The sequence below is a fragment of the Sceloporus occidentalis genome, unplaced genomic scaffold (assembly GCF_023333645.1).
Source record: "Sceloporus occidentalis isolate IW3139 unplaced genomic scaffold, rSceOcc1.0.p SCAF_4, whole genome shotgun sequence".
In the NCBI taxonomy this organism is placed as follows: Eukaryota; Metazoa; Chordata; class Lepidosauria; order Squamata; family Phrynosomatidae; genus Sceloporus; species Sceloporus occidentalis.
Window position 1 is genome coordinate 124,800,984 of NW_028316984.1, and position 23,661 is coordinate 124,824,644.

Consider the following 23,661-nt stretch of genomic DNA (forward strand, 5'->3'; position numbering starts at 1 on the left):
GCCAGCAAACCTAGTTTGACTGTATTAGGATTTGAACAACAAAGAGTCTGTTGGCACATAAAAATAAAAATAAAAAGTAGTCTTGTTAAGGCATTTACTTGATTATGTGTATAGGCCCTAAGTAGGTAGAACAGAGGAGGGCTTTCTTCAGAAGTCTAGGGGCTGTACACACCTTCTCCAGGATCTAAAAGAGCTGCAAGTGAACCTGTCACCCCCATCTTTTTTTTCTTTTTTGACACAGAAAGGACCTTTAGTCATCCAGGGATTGTGCTGTGAAATTTTATCATTTTTTTCTGCCCCTTCCAAATATTTGAGAACATTTTCTCCCTAAACTCTGCCTAGAAATCACTGGCGTAAAACTGCAAGAGCCTTGAAAACATGACAAAATTACTCTGTTCAAACCCCCACCCCCCCACCCCGCGGAGTGTTTGGGGTATACTGGCCATACTTTAGCCATCCCTGAAATAGAGGGAAAGGAGCATGTTGATACATCAGAGTTGTTGATTGTGGGAACCATTTTACTTACATGTTCAAGTAAACACAGGTGGGGTCCCTCTGCTTTACATGGGGATGTAGGTTGTGTAAGGATTAGTGTGCATGGCCCTTCCCTATTTCTGTTATTTAACTTCATGCATTCAGGCAAGTGGGCAGAACAAGGCTTAATGCACAGGCTTTTGTGGGCTAGAGTTCACTTTGTTAGAAGCTGGTGGGTGTATTTCTGCTATGAATAATATAGTTTTTGCCAGCCCCTGAGGGTCCCTTCTGGGGCCGTCAGAGGACGGCAAAAGAAGGGAAAGGCAGGAGGAGGCTAGAGTTCACTTTGTTAGAAGCTGGTGGATGTATATCTGCTGTGAATAACATAGTTTATTAAATGTCCAGAAGACGTTGTTAATTGGTATGCAAATACTGTGAATAAATGAAACAAATGTAAGCATTCAACAGAAACAAAAAAAATCCTTTAGATGCTCATTCAAGCTCTAAAATGCCAGGAAATTGTTGCTGGAAACTCTGCAACTGAAACTCATATTGCAATGGAATCTACCATACCACAATACATATGCACCTAAGTGCAGATGGAACATGGATCCCCCCCCTTTTTTAGTATATCATATGTATTTAAGTGGTACACATCTACCTCTTGCAATTGCAGGATGTTCTGACCTCCCTTAACAATCCCCACCACACCCTGTTGCAGTTGGTGTTATCTGAACCTGTGCAAAATATATCTTATTAAATGAAATTAACAATAACGAAACCATATACCATGACAATGGTGTTTCTCTTGCAGTGGTATGGTACCTTACACACTGCTAATCAAAGTGCTAGTTTATGAACTGCTGTTCGACCACAAGCCATTGGCTGCTGATCCAAGAAAGAAAAACCAACAACAGTTGTAACAATCTTTGGGTTTTGTTGTTGTTAAATTCATTTATATTCTGTATTTTCCACAATATTGGAACCCAAGGGGCCTTACTGAAATTAAAACAAATAAAGTTAAAAAAACAGATACAAATATGCTACCAATGCCTGACATTGATCACTGGCACATTAGAAGTGCTGTTCCCCCACATCACCTAGCTTGAAAAACATTGTTTTAATAGATTAAAATAGTAATCACACTAGAATTTAAACTTGTAGAATTCAAAAACATAGCCATTTTAGTCTGGAAAATCAGTATGCAAAGGGATCTTGTAGCACCTTTGAGATTAACTGAAAGAAAGAAGCTGGTAGCATGAGCTTTCTTAAACTACAAGATCCTTTGCATATAGAGTTTAATGCAGCACCTTGTAGCACTACAAGATGCTACAAGATCCCTTTGCATATAGAACATAAACTGTTTCACAATGGGCTAGATGTTTCAGATAATGAGGAGCATGTAATTATGGGCTTTATCACACTAGTGAGATCCCACGGAAAACAGGATTTAAAGGAGAGTTAAATTAAATTTGAATGTAAACAGAACCCGCAAATTCGGAAAGTTTATCACACCAAATTGCTGCTAAAGTGAAATTATGCAAAGTTAAACAGAAGTTAAACTGAGAAAAATGCCATCTTTTTTACTTTCAGAATTTCCCCAAAGTAAAAAGCTGCTGTTTTTCTCCAGTTTAACTTAGCGTTATTTCATATTAACAGCGACATTGTATTATAAACTTTGGGCATTTCCAGGTTTTCTCCAATTTAACTCTCCTTTAAATCCCGTTTTCCTATGGGATCTTCCTAGTGTGATAAACTCTTTTGAGTCATGAATTCTATCTCTACAGATGATGATTTCAAAGATATACCCATGTTAGTCTGTAGAAACAGTACGTAGAGAGATCTTGTAGCATCTTTGAGACTAACTGAAAGAAAGGAACTGGCAGCATGAGCTTTTGTAAACTTCAGTCTACTTCCTTATAGTGAGGAAGGCATCTGAGCAGGGACGTAGCTAGGATTTTAGGAAGGGAGGGGGTCCAGACTAAGTGCCACCATTATAATGGGGCTTGGGTGCGGCAGCACAGCAGCACACACCATTCATTTTTCTAATGGAAGGAGGGGTCCTGACCCCAAGAACCCCCCCCCCCTGCCCTTGGCTACGTCCCTGATCTGAGGAAGTAGACTGAAGTCTATGAAAGCTCCTGCTGCCAGTTCCTTCCTTTCAGTTACTCTAAAGATGATGGTAGATCTTCTCTTTCATTCTGAAAATATAAACCTCTAGTTTCCATTGTTCCAGACAACAGATTCAAAATTCTGTGGATATTACTTGCTAATACATGGAAAGCAACCTTCCATTAGCAGTGGAGAGAGACAAAGCTTCATAAACTTTTAAAGAGGTTTATGTCTTTTTAATAAGTTAGAGCAGAGGATAGAATACTTGTTATTTTAAAGCTGTATTTTTCAGAGAATTGGCATTATTTTGGCATCAAATTTTGATAAGGATTGATAACAAAGTAAGTATATTTGTCAAGTTAGCCTTTCTGATTTTAGGAATATGTTTTCCGTCATGAGTTGAGAAATAAGCAAATAAAATTGTGTGTTGGCCTCTCACTCTGTTGACATCAATAAAGAACCAACAATTCTAAGTATCCTTTGTTGGGCAGATCTAAGAATCCTAACTACTGAGTAACTTTTATATGGGTATTTTAAAGAGGAAACTATATTCATCCTGTTACTTTCAGAAAAGATTAAATTTCTGATAGATTTTCTGTGTTTGTTATTCCAACATTTACATTTACTATTCTTGGGAGTAACAGATAATTCCCCCACCCCATAAATATTTGAACAACCTATAGAGACAACTACCCTGAGAATCAAGGAAATAATCTTGTTTGGACAGGAGAAGGTACTGGCAGTACACATTTCAGGCAGAATGAAATTCCTAAGACGGTTATGTATCTTCTCTTTGCTTTTGTATCTGCTCATAGCAATCTAGTGTTGGTTGTCTTACAATTTTTTTTTCCTGTCTGGGTCCAAAATGTCAATAGGTAACATTTACTATCTCTCTCACACATGTTTGCCAAGCCAGTGTTTTGCAAAAGGCATAGGGAACTTATTTATTACATTTATATCCCAGCTTTTAAAAACAAACAAATGAAAAATGAATGTTGGTACTTACCTGTGATACGTTAGTTTCCAGCAGACAAGGGTCCTAGCATCCTGTATTCTGGGTTTAGCTCCTCCAATTTGCTCCTGTAGGCAGGGACAATAAACAAAGGACCAGCCCCTATATAGGGAGGAGCTAGCCCCCCTGAGCCTCAGTCAATAACAAGCCAAGCGAGTAGTAAGGTAAATCAAGGAACTGAACTTTACTAACATCAGCTAGGGGTTAACTAGAACACTTTAGAAAAAACTAGTCCAAGAACAAACAAGAACTCAGAAAAACCAATCCAGCAACAACAACAAGAAGAAGAACAAGGCAGGTCCACCAACAGGCAGGCAGGGTCGGAGGCCTCAGGCAGCACCCGGGTGGGCAGGATGCTAGGACCTTTGTCTGCTGGAAATGAACGTATTACGGGTAAGTACCAACGTTCATTTTCCCAGCAGACAGGGTCCTAACCTCCTGTATTCTGGGATTTACAAAAGCCCTCTCGAACTGGGAGGGAGGTGCTGCGAGGAGACTGTGGCCCCTGACACAATCTGTTGGAGGCCCCTCCTTCCAAATGACGCCTCAGCGGACTGAGACACGTCCAGTTTGTAATGTCTTATGAAGGTCGAAGGCGACTTCTATGTAGCCACCCTGCAAATGTCTGACAGGGAGGCGCTAGTGGCCAGGGCCGCAGAGGGAGATGCACTCCTGGTTGAGTGTGCCATCACCCCCTCGGGTGGAGCGACATCAAGAGTTTGGTAGCTCTCTTGAATACCAGACCTGACTCACCTACTCAGAGTTGAGGCAGATACCTTGCACCCTAAAGAGCCTGGAAGAAAGGAAATGAACAACATCTCAGATGACCTTAAGGTTGAAGTCCTCTTGATGTAGATTTTGAGGGCTCTGCACACATCCAATGTGTGCCAGGTCTTTTCCAAGTCCTTCTTAGGATCGGGGCATAATGAAGGCAGGAGAATGTCCTGTGACACCTGAAAGGCTGAGTTGACCCTAGGCACAAAGGTAGGATCTGGACGAAGGCACACTGAGACCGGCCTAAAAATACACAAGTCTTTACGTACTGACAGAGCCCCAGCTCTGACACCCGTCTGACGGAGGTAATGGCCGTGAGGAAGATGACCATGAGGGAGAGGTGTTTGAGGAAGGCCTCCCGAAGGGACTTGCTCAGCCCAACCATCAGCGCCTTTAAGACCATGTTCACACCCCAAGTTGGAAAACGATGTCTGGTGAGCTGGCCCTGTTGGAAACTCCCCTCACCAGCCTATTAATGTGAGGATGGCCGCCATTCTAGCTGCTCTTGTATGGAGCAGAAACGACGTGATGGCAGACACCTGCCTTATAACCATGTTGGGTCAAGTCCCTTCTTAATGTCATCTTGGATGGACTATAGCAGGTCAGCCACTGAAAACCTGAAGCAGTTGATGAGAACTTGTCTAAGCGGTGGATTATGTGATCAATCAGAATAGAACCTGATCTAATCTGGACCTATGGCAGCTTCCAGCCTATCACTGATCACCTTGTCAACTGGTTATAGCAATGAAGGTGATATTAAGGTGATTTCACTTGTAGTAATTAAGACTTACCACTCTGAAAGAGGAATGTTAATGTCTGACCTCCAATTAAAATTTCAAAACAATGTGCAGTTCTTTACTGGAACATCTGTGAACCTGTGTAAAATAAGACTAATCCCATGGTTAGGCAAAGAAGACACTGGATTAACCTTTATCTCGCAGACATTGGTGAGTCCATGCAGAAGCATAGATGCACTCTGTGTTAACAGGGCATGTGGTCAGAATTAAGTCTGATTTCATCTGAGGATGAACTTGTCTAGAGGCTTCAAAAATCACCCCAACTCCATGTAGCAGACTATCATCAATCTGTATGAAGGCTGAGGGGTCTCCCGGCTGAATGAACTGCTGATTAAGGAGTCATGAAATGGGAACAGAGGGCTTGGCAAGGATAGCCCTCTGGTATCTCATTTTGAGGAGAGAATTTTCTCCACAAAAAGGATCTGTCAAAGGAACACAAACCTAAATTTTAAATAGTATAGTGAGCCCTCGATATGTACTGGAGTTGGATTCAGGATTTTGCATGGATACCAGATCCATGGAAGTCGAAGTCACAGAAAATATAATGGCATAGTAAAATGGAGTCTCCTGTATAAAATAGTAAAATCACAGTTTGTTTGTTTTTTGGAATGAATATATATATATATATATATATATATATATTACAAGCTGGGCTAGCAGAAAAACAAGGCATAGGCACTAGGAAGTCCATTTTCCCAGCCTCAGAAGGCAGTGGACAATGGTGTTGTTTGGGCCAGACCTTGGCATGAAACCCAGTCAGGGATAAGACACTCACCCACACAGCAGCTAACCTTATAACAATAAAATCATAGAATCATGGAGTTGGATGAGACCACAAGGGCCATCAAGTCCAACCCCCCTGCCATGCAGGAAATCACAATCAAAGCAAGCCCAACAATATGCAAAGGAATTTTGTAGCACCCTGAGACCAATAAAAGAAAGAGATTGGCAGCATGAACCTTCATGGCCTTCAGCCCAACTCATCATATGCATGGTAGACCTTGTGACAATAGGTCTTCCAAGCTGCTCTCTCAAGAGTGCCATAGTCTGGGGCAGCCAAACACAATTGAGGGTGAAGGGAACTCTCTACCCATGATATCCACAAGTGGTTTACCCCTTTTTGTTGTTGTAATTTTTGGGGAGGGAACACAGGAGGATTTGTATCCATGTGCTCTCTCATAGTATCCTTGGGTTGGAAGAGACCCCAAGGGTCATCCAGTCCAACCCCATTCTGCCATGCAGGAACTCTCAATCAAAGCATAACTGATACCCTCCAGCCTCTGTTTAGAAGTGGGTGGCAGAGGCCATGCTCTCTCTGGGGAGGACACGAAGCCATTTTGTGCTTTTTTGTGGGATGCTCTGTGGCAGCCAAAAAGACCATTTGAGAGTTGGAAGCTTCAGCTCCTGCTGGGCCAAGTCCAGCTTTCTATACAGCCATGCGGCTGTACAACAGAGGAGGAGTCCTCTGCCTCCATCTCATTATAAGAATTCAAAATGAAAGTGCAGGAGCCCTGGCAACACCACCATGTGTTTCCCAGTCTGCAAAAGGATCCCCCACACCTGTTGAGGTCCTGGGTGCTATTGGGGCCAGAGATGGGAAGGAAGGGGGAGACCAAGGGTTTATGCCCCCATCTGCCCTCCTGGCAGAGTCCTAAACCTTATGCTAGGCATAGTGCCTGCAATAGCCATGGCAGAGGCCTCATGGCAATGCCTGCCCTGAGCGAGGGCATTAGATCTTGCCTAGGTTATTTGGTGGCTGGAGAGAGAGGGCCCCTGGGACTCACCCTTCTCCTGTGTCTTCTGGCTGGCTTGCCTCTCTGACCTTGGCCCTGTTTCAGGCTGTGCAGAGGTGATGCAGAGAAATCCCTTGCCATGGCTTTTGGCTGGCCTGTCCTTTGAACTCTGGCCCCAAATGGGCTGAGCAGGGATGCTGAGAAGGGAAGTTTCCATAACTTCTGGCCAGTTTCCTCACTGATCCCTGGCCTTAAACAGGCTGGGCAGAGATAATGCAGAGAAATCCTTTGCCATGGCTTTTGGCTGGCCTGTCCTCTGAACTCTGGCCCCAAATGGGCTGAGCATGGATGATGGGAAGGGAAGTTTCCATGACTTCTGGCCAGTTTCCTCACTGATCCCTGGCCTTCAATAGGCTGGGCAGAGGTGATGTGGAGAAACAGAGACATGGAGGGGAAACCCCTCAGCATCTGTTCCCACGGCTCCCATGTGCTGCAATGCTGTATGCAGAAATCTCCTGTGCTCCCACCATGATAGAGGACAGCTCTGGAGGAGGGGGAGAGTCATTGGCAAAGCCAAGACCTTTCTCCAATCCTGGGAGCCCTTGCCATATTAAGTCCTTCTTCATGCTCCCAAGGCAGCAAGAGAAACGAAGAGAAAAAAAGGACTGAAGTGGCAGTAGTGAAGAAGCTGCAGAGCAACAGCAAACACATCCCCCTCTGAAGCCAGCTCCCTCTGTTGAGCTGGCAGACCCTGCGCTAGGGAAGCCTGAGCTAAGGATGACCCTTAGCCAGTACTCTTGGGGTCCTTCCTCTGCCATAGCCACCACCAAGGAAGGGGGGGAAGGCAGGAGAGAGGAGAAGAAGGGAAGGCCAATAAAACTCTCAAACTGCTTTCGGAGAAAGGAAAAACCTTGCTGGCTCGAAGAGACGCATCCTGCTAGGAGCATAGGCAGGAACAAGACTGAGGCTCAAGGGGGCTAGCTCCTCCTTATATAGGGGCCGGTCCTTTGTTTATTGTCCCTGCCTACAGGAGCGAATAGGAGGAGCTAAACCCAGAATACAGGAGGTTAGGACCCTGTCTGCTGGGAAAATGCTACTCAAGTGGGCTAACAGTGATAAAATATAGATTAAAAACTTAGTCTGGCTTTAAAAAAAACATTTAAAAGGTCAATTAAATTGAAAATATTGTGTTTAATCTGTTGAGGATTCATATTGAGAAGGGAGAAACAATTTCATATTTTGCTTTCAATTTACAAGGATCATACGTATTCAAAAATATTCCTGAAGTATATGGCGGCTTGATATTGCCTTATTTCTCTGACTGAAAAAATAGAACTATTTAAAATCTGGGAAGGTTTGCAGTCAGATGTTTGTGATCCTCAAAAATGTTGCATGGAACAGGTGCCTGGGTTTGCAAACTGCCTGTGGTTCGCTTTAAAAATAATAATTTATGCAATGTTTAATTAAATGAATTGAAGATATTCGCTAATGATATAGATACTAACCAATTGTTGTTAATATCAATTATTAATAAAATTAATTAATGTTTAAGCTACTATTTTGAGTTCTAGTAAATGTTTGCTTCTTACTATAGAAACATTAACTTCCCATAATGTGTGCTTCTCTCTCCCTCTTCCTACGCCCTCTCCTATACTTGCAGCAGATGATTGCAGGTATGTGTGGGAATGGAGACAGGTGAATTTGCCCCTTTGAGAAAACTTCAGTCTCTTTTGGTTGTTAAATCTAAATATAGTAGGACTTTGTTACTCACTGAGGTTTGGTTCCAGGATTTCCCCTGGATAACAAAATCAGTGGATGCTCAAGTCCCATTAAAATGGTGTACCTTATATAAAATGGCAAAATTAAGGTCTGCTATTTGAAATTTATACTTTTAAAAAATATTTTCAAGCTGTGGATGCTTGAATCCATGGATAAGGAGGGCTAACTGTACTTTATGAACACTTTAGTTGTTTTTTGTTTTGATTTTACCGGAATGTGCACCATATAATGTGTTTAGGATTGAACTATGAACCTGATAAGAATGTAATTGTACCACATTGAGGCTATGTTCTTGCAATCACTCTTCATCAGACATGGAATTTTGTCAGGCTAGAGCAGTGGTTCCTAACCTTCCTAATGCTGCGACCCTTTAATACAATTCCTCATGTTGTGGTGACCCCCAACCATGAAATTATTTCTGTTGCGTCTTCATAACTGTAATTAAATAGGTGTTTTCTGATGGTCTTAGGCGACCCCTGTGAAAGGATCATTCGACCCCCAAAGCGGTCCCGACCCACAGGTTGGGAACCACTGGGCTAGAGCATCATTCAGACATTGTCTACTGTTTGTTTTTCTCCCATATTTTCCAATTATTCCTTTACCATTAAAAATCTGCTTGAGACAAAATGGTCAAAGACATACATTTTGATATGTAGTGCTAGAAGCCCTTTGGAAGCACCAATTCATATAATTAAAAATGTATGTTGGGCACTCTAGTATACAGTGAGACTTAAGAGGTTTTTAAAATTCACATCAGAGGATGGAAAGTTAGTCCTGAACAAAGTGTTATGTTTGGATGGTAGCAAATCATTTTGGGAGTGATGAGGCTAATAAAGAACTGATTGCATATGATGCTTCACTTGCAAAGCCCTCAATGACATTTCACTGAAATGTGAGGTATTGACTGGGAGGGAGATGAGAATGCATACTAATATTAAATTAATAGTGATGTGGTTCAGTGCACATCACATTTAAACAGAGTGCTGCCAGCTACATTGTGGAAAAAAGACCTTTCAGCATTCATCTAGTTACACCAGCAATTAGTTTAGATTATTGCATGGCTCCCCCTCCCCCCAATCTGGGCATGGGCTGAGACTGTGTATGTACGGATGTTATCACACAGCTCCATGCTCAGATCAGAGGCATCCCGTACCCGACTGGGACTTCTCCCATACTTTGCGATAAATGGGAAAGTACCATTTTTTCTAACTATGGGATAAATCCCGATCGGGTACAGGATGCCTCCGATCTGGGCACGGAGCTGTGTGATAACATCCGTTTATATATGGTCTCAGCCTGTCCCCAGATTGGGAGAAAATGGCCAGTGCGAAAATCTCCTTAGTTGTATGTCACTATCACCATACCTTAAATGCTGAACCTGCTAGTGTAAGGTTTACAGGTATGTGAAGAAGTGCTGTCATGTCTGTCAATATGCTTTTCAAGGCTAAAACAGATAGTTCTTTCATCCTTTTACCAAAAGGCCTTACTTTTTACTGCTGACTATTTTGTTTGTCATATTTTGAACTTGTTCAGATTTGTTTGTTTGTCATTCTCTTGACATTCTAGATAAGGCCCAACTAGTTAAACAGAGTGTTCCTGGGAGTTGTCATGTGCTTGAAAATTACAGTTCTATCAAAGTAGCCTAAAGTTGCATGATCCTCTTCTGCACATGTATCACACAGCTACCCCATCCAACAGCTGGCTCTTCCTCATAAATGACTCCATATCCTTTCATTCCTGTTATTTCCAGATTAAGAATGTGTGCATGCTGAGATAACACTGAGTTCCTCTTTGGGTAGCTTTCATTGATTTGCACTGTCTATGATTAGTATGTAGATGTTCATCCTACTAAATAAAGCCAGTGAGCTGAACTGCGCACATTCACAAATGTGTTGTCATGATCCTGTAGGAATTACATCCCCTCCTGCCTATAGTTCAGTTCTGGCTTTGTTGCATGCCGATAAAAACAGCCCTTGGTGCTTTAGGCAGGCAAAACATTTTTCTAGCTGTAAGACCAGCTTCAGAGTCATTAGCTTTTGTTCTTATTTTGCATTTTTATGAACTTGTTAGTTGTATCATTAACCCCATTATGAATTGATGATTAACAAACATTGATTCCCTCCACTTAGAGGTTTGCTTCATTGGCTGTGGATTGACTAGCTATATGATTCCCATGGAGAGCAGAGAATACAGTTAACATGAATGTAAAAGGAATTGTAAATTCAGCACTGAAACAAAGCATCAGAGGAGGGTGGGAAGGCATTTTGAAAAGCTTAATCTTGGCAGCAGCTTGTTTAATGCTATAGTCTATTTGATATAATATTTGGTAATGAAACACTATTTCAACAGTGGTTAACTTTTGCTAACACTATGTAGAGCATGATTTCTTAACAACAGCCTTAGAAATCTGAAGGTGTGGGATAACAAATTGGATTAAGGATTTTATGATTCTTTATGAGGCTTCTTCAGAAATTTGGGGAAGGATAACATCTGTATAGAATATGTTGCCAGACTGTGAAGGAACTGTTCATGCTCCCACATTCTTCTAAATAGCTCTCTGCCTCCATGCCTCTGGATAGACTTATAGTTCCTTAAGAAAGCTAGCCATAAAATCTTTTTTTTTAAATTTATAACCAGTTCAGTGTTACCCTGTTCCTTAAACTCTGTTTCCCCAGTTTCTCCACGCATTATCCCATGCCATTACTTCTAAATACAATTGAATGCACCACAATGCTGATTAACCACCACTACCACCTTTATTTCTTTTTCTTTGTCTATACAGGGTCAAGAATTGACTGTTCGTGAAATTGCCTTGCTTGGCTTCCGAGATTTAGTCTTATTAAGAGTCAAGTTGGATGAAATTCTTCCTCAGTTCCAAACCAATTTCCCACCTTCTATTGTCCAGATGCTACTCATTTTGCAAGTATGACATGATCCATTTCTGCTTTTCTTATGTATCTTGTTATGAAGATTAATGAATGGGTGGAAGGTCTTGTAGAGGAATGCCTATGAAGACCAGAAAGGTAGAACTTACTGTAGTAATAATTATAGAAAACATAGAAATGAAGATACTGTTTTCCAAATAGTTTATTAAAGAGATAATACTAGTTAATTTTCCCCTTTTATTCTGGGTCCACAAAGACTGTTTCCTGAATTATAAATCTCCTCCCTTAACAACCCACAGTGGGTTTTTTTTTTTCTGTCTTCTATGATAAAAGGTCAACTCTCATCATTTTTTTGTATATCTAACAGTTGATATGGACTAGGTAACACTTATATCTCAGTACAATTCTTAGTATTTAAGGTTCCACAAATTCTTGCTTGGTTATAAAATTTGCTTACAAACAACAAAATGTCAAATGTCAGCTGCAAAACAATGATGATGTAAACTGAAGGGAGGAGGGGTGGGAAATGAAATAGTTTATCTTGGGATATCCTGAGGAGAGAGTATAGCTGAATGGCTGAAACACTGAACAGGACCTCTCCTTTTTTTCCAGATCTGATGCAGCTGATTATTATGTGCTAGACTTCCTTTTTTCATTATTCTCATCTTTTTTTTATAAAAAGAAGCTAAATTATATTTCTTCTGAGGCTAGTCTAAAACATATGTATCTGTTCATATGAATAAATGAAGAATTGGTTGAAATGTGTATGTTTTCATACAGGTTTTCCCCCTTTGTTACAGGGAGTTCATGAACCTACAGGTCCCAGTAAGGCCTATGTGCAATTGGAAGAGCTTGTTAAATTGGCTGTCTCGCCATACCTTGGTTTGTGTGAAGAACACTGCTTTCCTGGCAGTACTTGTGCCTTGGGTAAGATGCAGTATGATGCATTGGAGATCCCCACAGTCACGCTGTTTTTCTGCTCAGCGCAGCTTGGAAGTCTATGCCAGACAAATAATGGAAATGGAGGACATAGTGAAGTAGTATTTTAGGGTGCTGAAGGCTGAATTTAAAAAGTCAACTGGTTGCCAGAGTGTTTGCTCTCATCCCAGCAGTGCCTCTGTAGTACTACAAACTCACTGCAAAACATGTTTGGTCAGATATAGCACCATAACACACAAGAAAAGTATTATCCTTGTGGTATATTCAAGGGCTGGCTGCATTAATGGGTTATAGTAATCTGTGAATTCAACTGCCTGCAATTGCCATGTTTCATATTCAGTTGTGTTGTGTGCATGTGGACAAAGGGACAGATAATAAAAGGTCAACTCCATTAGCAACAGAAAAGTAACTTCTCTTGAGATCCAAGCTGTTCCTGTCCTATGTGAAGCTGTCGTATGTGAAGCTTAGGCAGAAAACACTGAATTTCTCAAGAAGTCTCTTACTTCTGGGGGGAAAAAACCCAAAACCTTTTAGGTGCTCTACTGATAACACATGACAACTGTAGTTCAGATGAAACAGTTTTGCCATTTTTGGAGGCAGAAGCCTCTAAGAGTTAGGCCCTAGTCAGTTTGCTTACTCTTATTAAAGTTTCCCCTATTGGGGTAATTTGTTCAATAAAAGTATCACTTTTCTGTGGATTTTGCTGTATTTTTCTGAATGGACAACTTGTTGCAACTGAATTTTTTTTCTGTATAGTAACTATGATGATTATATCCTGTTCTTCATAAAGCATGTCAAAGGAAATGATTTTAAAATCAGCAGTATCAGATTAATGAGCCCTATACTCTTTTCATTCCTGGCAGCAGCTCCCCAGTATCTGAGCCATCTTTTTCACTCCTTCTGCCCAAGATGATTGAACTGGAAACTCTGGAAAAGTACAAAGCATGAGCTCTTGTTGTGTTGTGATTCTGACCATTACATGGCTGTATGTCTGGTTTCAGATCTAATCTAATGGCTATTCACCTTTTTTTCCTGAGCACTTTTTGGTTAACGCATTACCACCCTGGTGACCTTTAAAAAGGCCGTTAAGATGGATCTCTTCTGGCAGGCCTTTCCAAACTAGCCTCCCCTCCCCGACTACGATGCAGCTTATTCCCTCCTATTATAGAATCCTTCTTATATTTCCCCCCAATTTTGTTGATCTTATCATCACAACTTTTTTATATTGTAAATAATTTAGTTTTATAATCAGGAATGGGCGGTTGGGCAGGGGATTAACTAGATTTGATATGTAATACACTATTTTTAGATGTTATAACCCGCCTTGATTCTCCGCGAAAAGGCGGGTCATACATAAATAATAATAATAATTATTATTATTAATATAATAATATTATATTAATTAATAATAATTAATTATTATTATTAGCCTGTCTGTCTCTTAAGCTTGATTTAAAAGTGAGTCTATCCATGTAAAACAGGTAGTCCTGGAGGGTTAAAAGCCCACAACCATTGAGGTCCCATGGGCCCCTGTAAGACCACATGCTGCCATTTGGGGGAACTCCAAGTGTTGTTCTAATCATGTCCAGCAACTACAGTAATAATAATAATAATAATAATAATAATAATAATAATAATAATAATTTATTATTATTATTATTATTATTATTATTATTATTATTATTTCATTTGGGGAGGTCTCTCCTGAAAACAAACACAAATTTGGGCCTTCTAAAGGCCTCAGGAGGCATGGTTTAAGAGGACATTTTAAAAAATGCATCTGGGGAAGTGTTTGGGATCTAAATACTACATCAAAACTCCTGGATTGCATGACATCTATGGAATGCAGGACTCCCATCTCTGCTATAAAAGAAACTTCCCATGCAGGATTATGAGTAGTCAACATTGCATTGCATCTATGCATCTTCTGATTTAGCTGTCAGCAAGCTGATCCCGGGCCCATTCATGATACACAGTTATAGCATTATTATCCCACATTAACTGCCAGGTTTCCATCCTATGGAATTCTGGAGTTTGTAGTCTGGTGAGACAATGGAGCTGTCTGATTGAGAATTTTAAATGCCTGGGCCTAAAATGCCAGTCCCAGGATTCCATTCAACAAAACTATAGTAGTTAAAATGGAATAATAGCATTTTAATTGTATTGTGAATGAGCCCCTTATTTGCATAAGAATTAGCATCCAGTTGAAAGAGGGAGTCATCTGGTTGCAACCTAAATGACTAAGCTTATACCTCAACAGTTCAATTCTGTGCATGTTTATACAGAATGAAGGACCACTGTGTCAAGTTCTGCTTGTCAAGAACAGTAGCCCTTCTCCTGCTTTTAAACTAGCGTATTGTGGCAGTGGGTGGAAAAGGGGTTAACACAGGTCTGGTCATTTTGTTTTTTCAGATGTAAAGATAATCTGTTTCAGTGCTGTTTTGCTGGTGAAGAGGGGAGAGCAATTGTTTTCCTCTGAAAAGAGTTTAGTAGGCAAGAAAATCTTGATTGCACATGGAATTCCTCAGAGTACTGAATTACAGTACTTATTAGCTTGATCTATCCTATTTTGTATATGTATCATGAATGTGATTCCTAGGGGTCATTAGTATTAGTCCAACAGAAGACCATAGGTCATTTTCTTTGGCTTGATAGATTGTATCCCTTCACTGAGACACCCTTCTCTAGGTGGTTTATAGAACAGTTGTGGTGAAAGGTTCTGTCTAAATGTAGCCTTGAATTTTAAACCTTTTTGTTGTTGGGTGCCCACAAGTTATTTCCAAGTCATAGGGCAAGATTGTTCAGAGAGGGTTTGTTTTTGTCTTCTTCTGAGGCTGAGAGACTGTGAATTGCCTAGGGTTATCCAGTAGGTTTCCATGGCCAAGCAATCCCTGGTCTCCCAGTGACGTAGTCCAACACTCAAACTATTTACTACACCAGACTGACTTTCAGTGAGTTTTGTGTAAAAACATTTGGGGAAATGTGGAGTAGTATCCTGTAAGATTTCTTTGACTTTAGACAACCCACTTTGTGGGAACTGCTGCCCAAGTCATAATCCAGAAATGATAATCAAGAAAAATGATGGTAATATCAAATAATAATAATAATAATAATAATAATAATAATAATAGGATTTATTTATATGCCGCCCAATCACTGGGAATCCGGGCAGCTTACAGCGGAGGGGATAATAGACGGTTCCCTGTCCTCAGGCTTATAATCTAAAAAGACATGACACAAAAGGAGAATGGAATGGTGAGGGGAGAAGGGGATCAGGACCAGCATTCTTCTTTCCCTCTGAGGCCTGGACCAAGGCAGATGGACTGGAAGGAGGGCTCTTATTCTTCAGGCTAGCCATATCCCATTGCTTTGCAAAATCTGAGCAGCTGTAAATAAATTCCATGAATAAACTCAGTGTACCTCTCACAGTACAAACTTTATCACAACATAGCTTGCTATGACCCTAATAAAATAATGACCCTTCTCCCACAGAAGGAAAATAATACAAAGTGTACAGGACTTACATTATGGTGAAATTGTTAAGTTTGGGAGGTAGCCATGCAATTCTTGCGTTATCTTCTTGTCTGCCAATAAAACAAGGGATTGGTGTCATAAAGCACGGTTTTATGTAGTCAATGGCCTTGAAGGGAGTATTGATACAAAACAGAAAGCACATTTGCCCTCATCACAATGTGGCATGAAATTTTTGGTGCCACGCCACAGAAGAGGAGTTGTGGGTTTGAATTTTAGAGTAAGTTGGAATTGTTTCCAGTGGACCATTTGGATGCCTGTGTATTGCACATAAAAATCTAGTGGTCTTCATTAAACTAAATCTGGTAGTTCCAGCTAGAGTAGGTCCATTGAATAAGTGCAATCAACTTCCTATTGATTCAGTGGGTATTTTGTAGTTGGGACTAGCAATCAGATTTGGCTGCAATCTTGTATATACTCTTGTGAGTATACTGGGACTTTATTTTGAGTAGGAATATGAAGAATATGTGCAAATTTTCTTGTCCTTGATAAGAAAGGATTTTCAACTTTTTCCCCCCAAAAAGGTCATCTGTTGTATTTTTTTTTTTTCATTTTGAGATTTTGTGGCAAGTATGTGCAAAAATAGTTTAAGAAAAAAGAGGTTTTGTAAGAAATACAGCATACTTTGTGCAAAAGGCATGTTCTTCTGCATAAAAATGTCCAAAAACAATTTTGTGTGCAAATGAGCTTTTTGCTAAAAAAAACCCTGAAATCTGAAAAAATAACTGAAAAATGTGCAAAAACTATTGTCAGTAGTGACAATACTTTACAGATTATTTCTTCTTGCATCCAATAATGAAATAAGTGAACAATTTACATCCCTAGTTCTCAGTAGGTAGGACAGGTTTGTGCCATAAATGAGGGTATGATTTAATTCCTGACATAAGCTATTAATCTCAGAACACTATTAGTCAGTACAGTTTATTCATGACAACCAAATACAGGTTATAGCCATCCAGAACACTATTAAAAATTAGTGATAATGAATAAATTTAGGAGAAGAGAAGAATTGGCTTTGGGAAAGCAAGTAATTTTCACTGTACCCATATTTTCCTTTTTTTGTATGTGTTTGGCAGAACAGTGATTTCAAAATTCTTCCCCAAATTCTCATACTTTTGAATACTTTCTTTCTCAAATTATTACAATTTTTTCTTGAGTAGCAAGTCCTAAGACTTGAGTAATATTGCTTGTTCCAATTAGAGTAGGCTTTTTACCATATATACTGGACTATAAATAAACCTCACGTATAAGTGGAGAGCAGATCATGGGGGGAAATTAGGGAATTTTTAATGGCCCTTGGATAAGTCGAGGGTGGCTTCTACAGATGACCCATCTTCCACTCCTCCTCTCTACTGCTTCCTCCTTAATTCTTCCTGCTGGGATATGGTCTCTGGGTTGTTGGGGCTGCCGAGAGCCATGGCTCAGTTTGCGGCCGTACTGTCCAAGGATGCCTCACGGGACCTGGACCTGGAAAGGGTGCTTGAGAGCCAGGTAAGTGCAGTCTGGGAAGCCTTGGCGGGGTGCGGGGGCAAGGCAAATCCAGTCAAAGCCTCTTTGGTGCCTGGTCCACTCCACTGCGGGGTAGTCTTTCTTTCTTTCTTAAAGAAAAAAATAGAGCCAAGCAACTGATGAAGGGCAGGGATCCTACCCCCCATTCATTTCTCCAGGCAGGGGGACCCAGCTGGCACCCAGCTTCTCCTGGTACTCCTCACCTGCACTCCATGGAGGAAGAAGGCCCTGGTCTGGTGACTGTGGCACCATCTCCCTCCTCGACCGCCCTCCCCACCAGCTCTGCCAGGCTGAACTGGTATCCCTCAGACTGTGATTCCTCAATGAGAGACCTCCCCTGCCCCACCTCCTGACAGCGATTTGAGGCCAGAAGTGGAAGATGGGCCTGAGGGAAGTGGCTCTGTCAGGGGGTCCCTCGGGGAGCGTGGTGAGCCCATCCATCCTGTGCGGGCATCCTACTTGGTGGCCCTCAGCGGGGATGGGATGAAGCTGCTCCCACGGATGCGGAGAACCCACCTACCCCCAGCATACTTGCACTGAAGAGGCTTGGCCTGGGGTTGCCTTCCCCGTGCAGCCAGCCAAAACCTCCCAAGCACCCTCTCCAGGTCCAGATCACGTGAGGCATCCTTGGACAGTACGACTGTAAACAGAGCCACTGCCCTCCTAGTTGCACTGGTAGGGCTTCTCGTCTGTGTGGGTCTGTCTGTGTGGGTACGGTGGTGGGCCTTGAGATGGTGCTGTTACTGCCGTATCCCAAACAGCCACTAGTGCCATTTTTTTTAAAGTAGCATTACCATATTGACCTGTGTATAAGTCGACCCTGATTTTTTGGAGTCAATTTTTAGCATAATTTTTTTTACTTATAGACAGGTATATAAATTGAAGCTTAATCCAGGCAAGACAGAGCTGTTCCTGGTAAAATGAAAAGGAATAGGATCCAGCCTCCTGAAGACGCAGGTTCAGAGTTTGAGGGTCCTTCTTTACTGAGCCTGAAGACCCAACTTTCTTTGGTGCCTGGAAGTGCTTTTAAAATTGGTGCACCAGCTGTTCCCTGTCCTTCATATCAGATCTGGCCACAGTGACATATGAGCTATTTACATCCTGTTTGGATTAACATGGGTCTGCCTTTGAAGACTACTGATAAACTTGAATTAGTTCAAAGAACTGCAGCAGCATGTTAATCAGCATTCATTACAGGGACCATATAGCTCCCCTATTATAAAAGCTCCACTGGCTGTTACATGGCATAAGTGCAGGCTATCTAACAGACTATATCTTCCCATATGAGTCTGTCTGGGCACTGATATTCCTAGGAGATGAGATTCTTCAAATCCCACCACCTTTCCATGGATGATTAATGGGGATCTGTAATAGGGCCTTCTTAGTGACTGTTCCTAAATTCTGGAACCCCTTTCTAGGGGAGCTAGAATGGTCCCCTCCTTGCTGCCCTTCCAGTTGACAGCCATTGGTTTTAAATTAAAGACCATTAGTAGGCTGCTGTATTTTTAAACTGCTTTGTCTTCTTTTAGTGTATGTTTGAAGTTGTTTTAAATGTTACTGATAGTTTGATTACATTTAATGATGTTTTACATGTTTAATCCATATTTTAAAATCCATATTGTATCTGATTTAATTTACAATTGACCTTGAGTTTTGATTTTGGAGGAAATGGCAGAATAGAAATTAAGGGAACAATAATACTTTAATAAGAAGAAGCCAGATTTCTTTAGTCAGTGTTGCCTAGATGTTTGTGACTATAGCTCCCAGAATTACTGGCCATGGGTTATGCTGGCTGGGAATAATGGGAGCTGAAGTTTAAAAAATAAACAAATTAGAGGATGCCAGGTTAGAGAGGGTTGGTGTAAGCTCCCACTGCAATTTATACTGTCTCTGTATGTTTGGAAGAGGAAATGGGGAAACACACATCAATTTCTGATTGGGATAGAGGCATTTGATTCTGCCTCCTTTTAGATGCTCAACCATTAGCAAGAGGGACTTTGTTTGAAGTAAGAATAAGTGAATAAAGGACAGAAAGGATGTCTGAAGAGGTTTTAAGACTTCCAGAGGGAGGAGGCCTGGCTTTAAGGATTAAGGTGATGCTGCAATCAGAAGTGTTTACCCTTATTGGCATCCATTCCTTTTTTTAAAAAAAAAATAGGAGCATTGTTTGGAATCTTTTAATTAATACCAACTAGATACTATATAGTGTTCATAAACCACACTGGTAGAAAATGAAATTAAATGGTGGAGGGAGCTTTATATAGTTCTGTTTCCACTTTTAATTTGGGTGTATAAAATCTTTATCGATGACAAAATTAAAGCAATTTGCTCTCAAACACATCTTTTAAACCTAACTACACTGCAAGCTGCAAACTGGAGAATGCAATACCCACACCTCAATGGATGAACTTTACCCTTTGACTATTTAGGGCCTAATTTGATACTACATGGCTGCTGCTGAGCCATGCTTCCTCATTTGCCCTTGTTGTTATTGCCTTCAAGTCAATCCTACTTTCTACATTGCCCTGGTAACAGTTTCTGAAAAGAAGTGTGTAATATGACTTCATTCTGCCCATTATTTCCTCACTCCCCATTTCCCCACTTTCCAGTGAGTAGGGTTGGGTAGATGGTGGAAAAGTTGACTGAGATGACATATTGCACATATTACTTTAGAGTTTGCAGCAATGTTTCTGTTCCTTTCCTTTCCATATATCTGGCAGTACGGTTGAGCAATATCCCCATCTACTGGCAATTGAAAGAAGGAAAACTATTTAGTGTGCTTTAGTGAGTATAAATATTAAATATTTGGATGCATTTTGAATGAAGGTGTCAAAAACTGGATGGCTAGGTGTAAATAGTTCAACACCTGAGTCCCTGATGATCAAGCTGTTTTCACTAAAGCACACTGCAGTGGCAGACTGTAGATGTAACATGGGTTGCAGAAGGAATCTATGGCATGCAAGAGAAATGAATAACAATATTGGGCATTGAAGTCTAAGGGATTTTCACTGGGTTGACTATTTCCATGAAACTCATAAAGAGGCCATCTTTGGGGAAACCATTTGTGTGGTACTTTTTGGGGCTATGTGGATGAGCTCTAGAACATCATTTCTTTGGGGCATCTTTGGCACACTCACAGGGTGTTATGCTGCATTTTTGGCAAGAGAACTTCCAGCACCAATTTCATTTTGCCACCATTCTGCCTTTTCTTGTAAGTTTGTTGCCTTCCTTATCCTAATATTTGATGGTATTTTCTTAATTTTCCCTTACAGCCACTCTGTGGTTTTTCTGTGCTCTGTGATCATATCTTTTCTATCCTGTTTTGCAACTAACAAATTCATGATCTTGTAAAGTTCTTTCCCATTTTCTTGCTCTTATAGTTCCTGTTACTGTTACCTTTAATGCTCTTCCTCTGATCTTATGTAACCTGGCAGCTGTGGCTCCTACATTACATACAATTGATTGATAGGATGGATATATTTTGTAACCACTTTTTTTTAGGAAGTGAGTTGTGAAAGTGATCTAGCAGCTGAAGATGGAAGCTAAAACTCATAATCTTTTAAAATTGGATTTCAACCTTCTTCCTGTAAACTGCTAGCTTTTTTGCTCCTCTACATATCATTTTTTAATGCTGTTTCACTAATCACAACCTTGACTTAGCAAGTAATGTAATGGAGCCAGGGCTTATAAGGTAAAAGCCCTGGTTCCATTAACAGTGACATTTAGGTTATCATCTGCTGTCTGGCTTTTTCTGTTCTCACAAGTTTAGCTACAATCACCATGATAGCTGGTATGGGAATGGATTTTTCCAGAAATAGTGTATTGTTATGAGATAGCCCAACCTAAAATCCAAATTATTTGGAGGTTGGCCTGGTCTTGAGTGGGCAGTTCCTATTAGTTTTAGGAAAGACCTGTTCCTGGAGATGAAAATGACTAATTTATAGATAGCTAGATTTAACAAGATGACTTCTTGCATTTTTGAACTCTACATGAGGATGTTGATAGAGGCACAGTCATTATGAGGATCTGCCTTTAAAAATGTAAACTTTAATTCTCCTACAATTCAAGTACATCTTAAATGAGTTTCCATGGCTTTATGTGTTTGCTTTGTAGCATAAGCATGACTTACTACAGTGGGCCCTTGTTATCCACTGGGGCTTGGTTCCAGCATCCCCCATGGATAACAAAATCTGTAGATGTTCAAGTCCCATTAAATATAATGGCAGAGCAAAATGTTGTTCCTTATATAAAATGAAAAATCAGGGTTTGCTATTTGGAATTTTTACTTTTTTTGGAATATTTTCAATCCGTGAATGCTTGAATCCATGGATAAAAAATCAGTGGATAAAGAGGGCCAACTATATATAGATTTGCATTAGAACTTGTTGATTGCTTTCTTTTGTTGCTTTGGTAAGAGTACAGCAATTTTCTGAATGCCTGTCTTACAGTATCACAGGTGGCTAACCATAGCGTATACAAAGCAGTGGAACAAACCAGTCAGTGTTTTTGTTTGCTCCTGGCTTGGGTGCTTCCATTTTGCCAAATCCTATATTAGATTTTGAAAAGTATCACCTTCAGGATATACTTTCCTAACTGCTTTTTTATTATTGCTTCTCCTAACTGGAAGAGAACCAGAGCTGTGGCCTCTGAACAAATGAGGTACATGTGAAACTATGACAAAATCTAATTTTGAAAAGTGGAATCATATGCTGGCTACCAGAATAGATCTATTCAGTTCTCACCTCACCTCATCTGATTTGAAACTGTTAAAAACCAGCAATTTAGAAGAACTCTGACACAGAGAACTCCTAAGCAGTAGGAGATAGCCTGGGTTTTGCATAAACCTTCCACATGCCCTTGCAACCACCAGACTGACTATATGCACTAGATAACAAACATTAAGTTCTAAAAGCAAAATAACAAGTTATTGTATTTGATCTTTATAAAAGTATTCCTTAGTTGGCAGATTTCCTTCTGTTACCTGTACAAATAATAAATAATAAATAAAATTTTTATTTATACCCCGCCCTTCCAAACGATCAGGGCGGCTTACAAGAGCACCAGAGTGCAAACATCATACAAAGTTAAAAACAGCCAAGACCAAAAACATAATAACAATCCTTAAAAACAATAAAAAGCCCCTTAGCCCAACCTCTCGGCCACGAGAGAGGAGGGAGGCCCGTAGGATATTTAGTCGGGGAATGCCTGATTAAATAGGAAGGTTTTAAGACCCTTCCTGAATTGGGCCAGGGTGGTAGATGAGCGGAGCTCCATGGGCAGCGTATTCCAAAGGGCTGGGGCAGCTGTGGAAAAGGATCTTCTGGCAGTAACAGCCAACCTGGCCCCAGGCACCTTCAGGAGTTGCTGCCCAGATGTTCTGAGGGTGCGAGGCGGAATGTATGGGGAGAGGCGGTCCTTCAGGAAACCTGGGCCCAAGCCATTTAGGGCTTTATAGGTAATAACCAACGCCTTATATTGAGCTCGGAAGCGGATGGGCAGCCAATGGAGATCTTTAAGCACAGGTGTTATATGGCTGGTCCTGGGGACACCAGTGACCAGCCGCGCTGCCATGTTCTGCACCATTTGCAGCTTCCGAGTTTGGTATAAGGGTTGCCCCATGTAGAGTACATTGCAGAAATCCAATCTCGAAGTTACCAGAGCATGTACGATGGTTTCAAGGTCCCTCTGGGCCAGGTATGGGCGCAGCTGGCGAATCAGCCGAAGCTGATAACAGGTACTCCTGACCGTCGCATTCACCTGAACAGTCAGGTGGAGGGACGAGTCAAGAAGCACCCCCAGACTGCGCACGGAGTCCTTCACGGGGAGCGTGACCCCGTTCAGGACAGGTGGAACCACCACCATTCCTGGACCAGGGGAACCTATCACCAGTACCTCCGTTTTCTCTGGATTAAGTTTGAGTCGGTTTTCCCTCATCCAGCCCATTACTGACTCTAGACAGGCCACGAGAGGAGAGACGCCATCCCTGGTCACTGCATCAGTCGGAGACATAGAGAAAATAATTTGGGTGTCATCAGCGTACTGATAACCCCGCGCCCCATATCTCCGGATGATCTCTCCCAGCGGTTTCATGTAAATGTTAAATAGCATGGGAGACA

The 23,661-nt window shown here is 41.1% G+C and overlaps 1 protein-coding gene across 3 annotated transcripts in view; it reads left to right on the top strand.

Annotated features, from left to right (window-relative positions):
• Positions 1-23,661, top strand: part of PRR5L (proline rich 5 like) — a 98,508-nt gene that overhangs the window by 59,734 nt on the left and 15,113 nt on the right. For all 3 annotated transcript variants that reach the window (XM_089521446.1, XM_089521447.1, XM_089521445.1), the window contains 2 exons: positions 11,464-11,604; positions 12,367-12,493. In XM_089521446.1, coding sequence (XP_089377572.1) covers positions 11,464-11,604; positions 12,367-12,493 — 268 coding nt within the window. The remainder of the gene's footprint in view (positions 1-11,463; positions 11,605-12,366; positions 12,494-23,661) is intronic.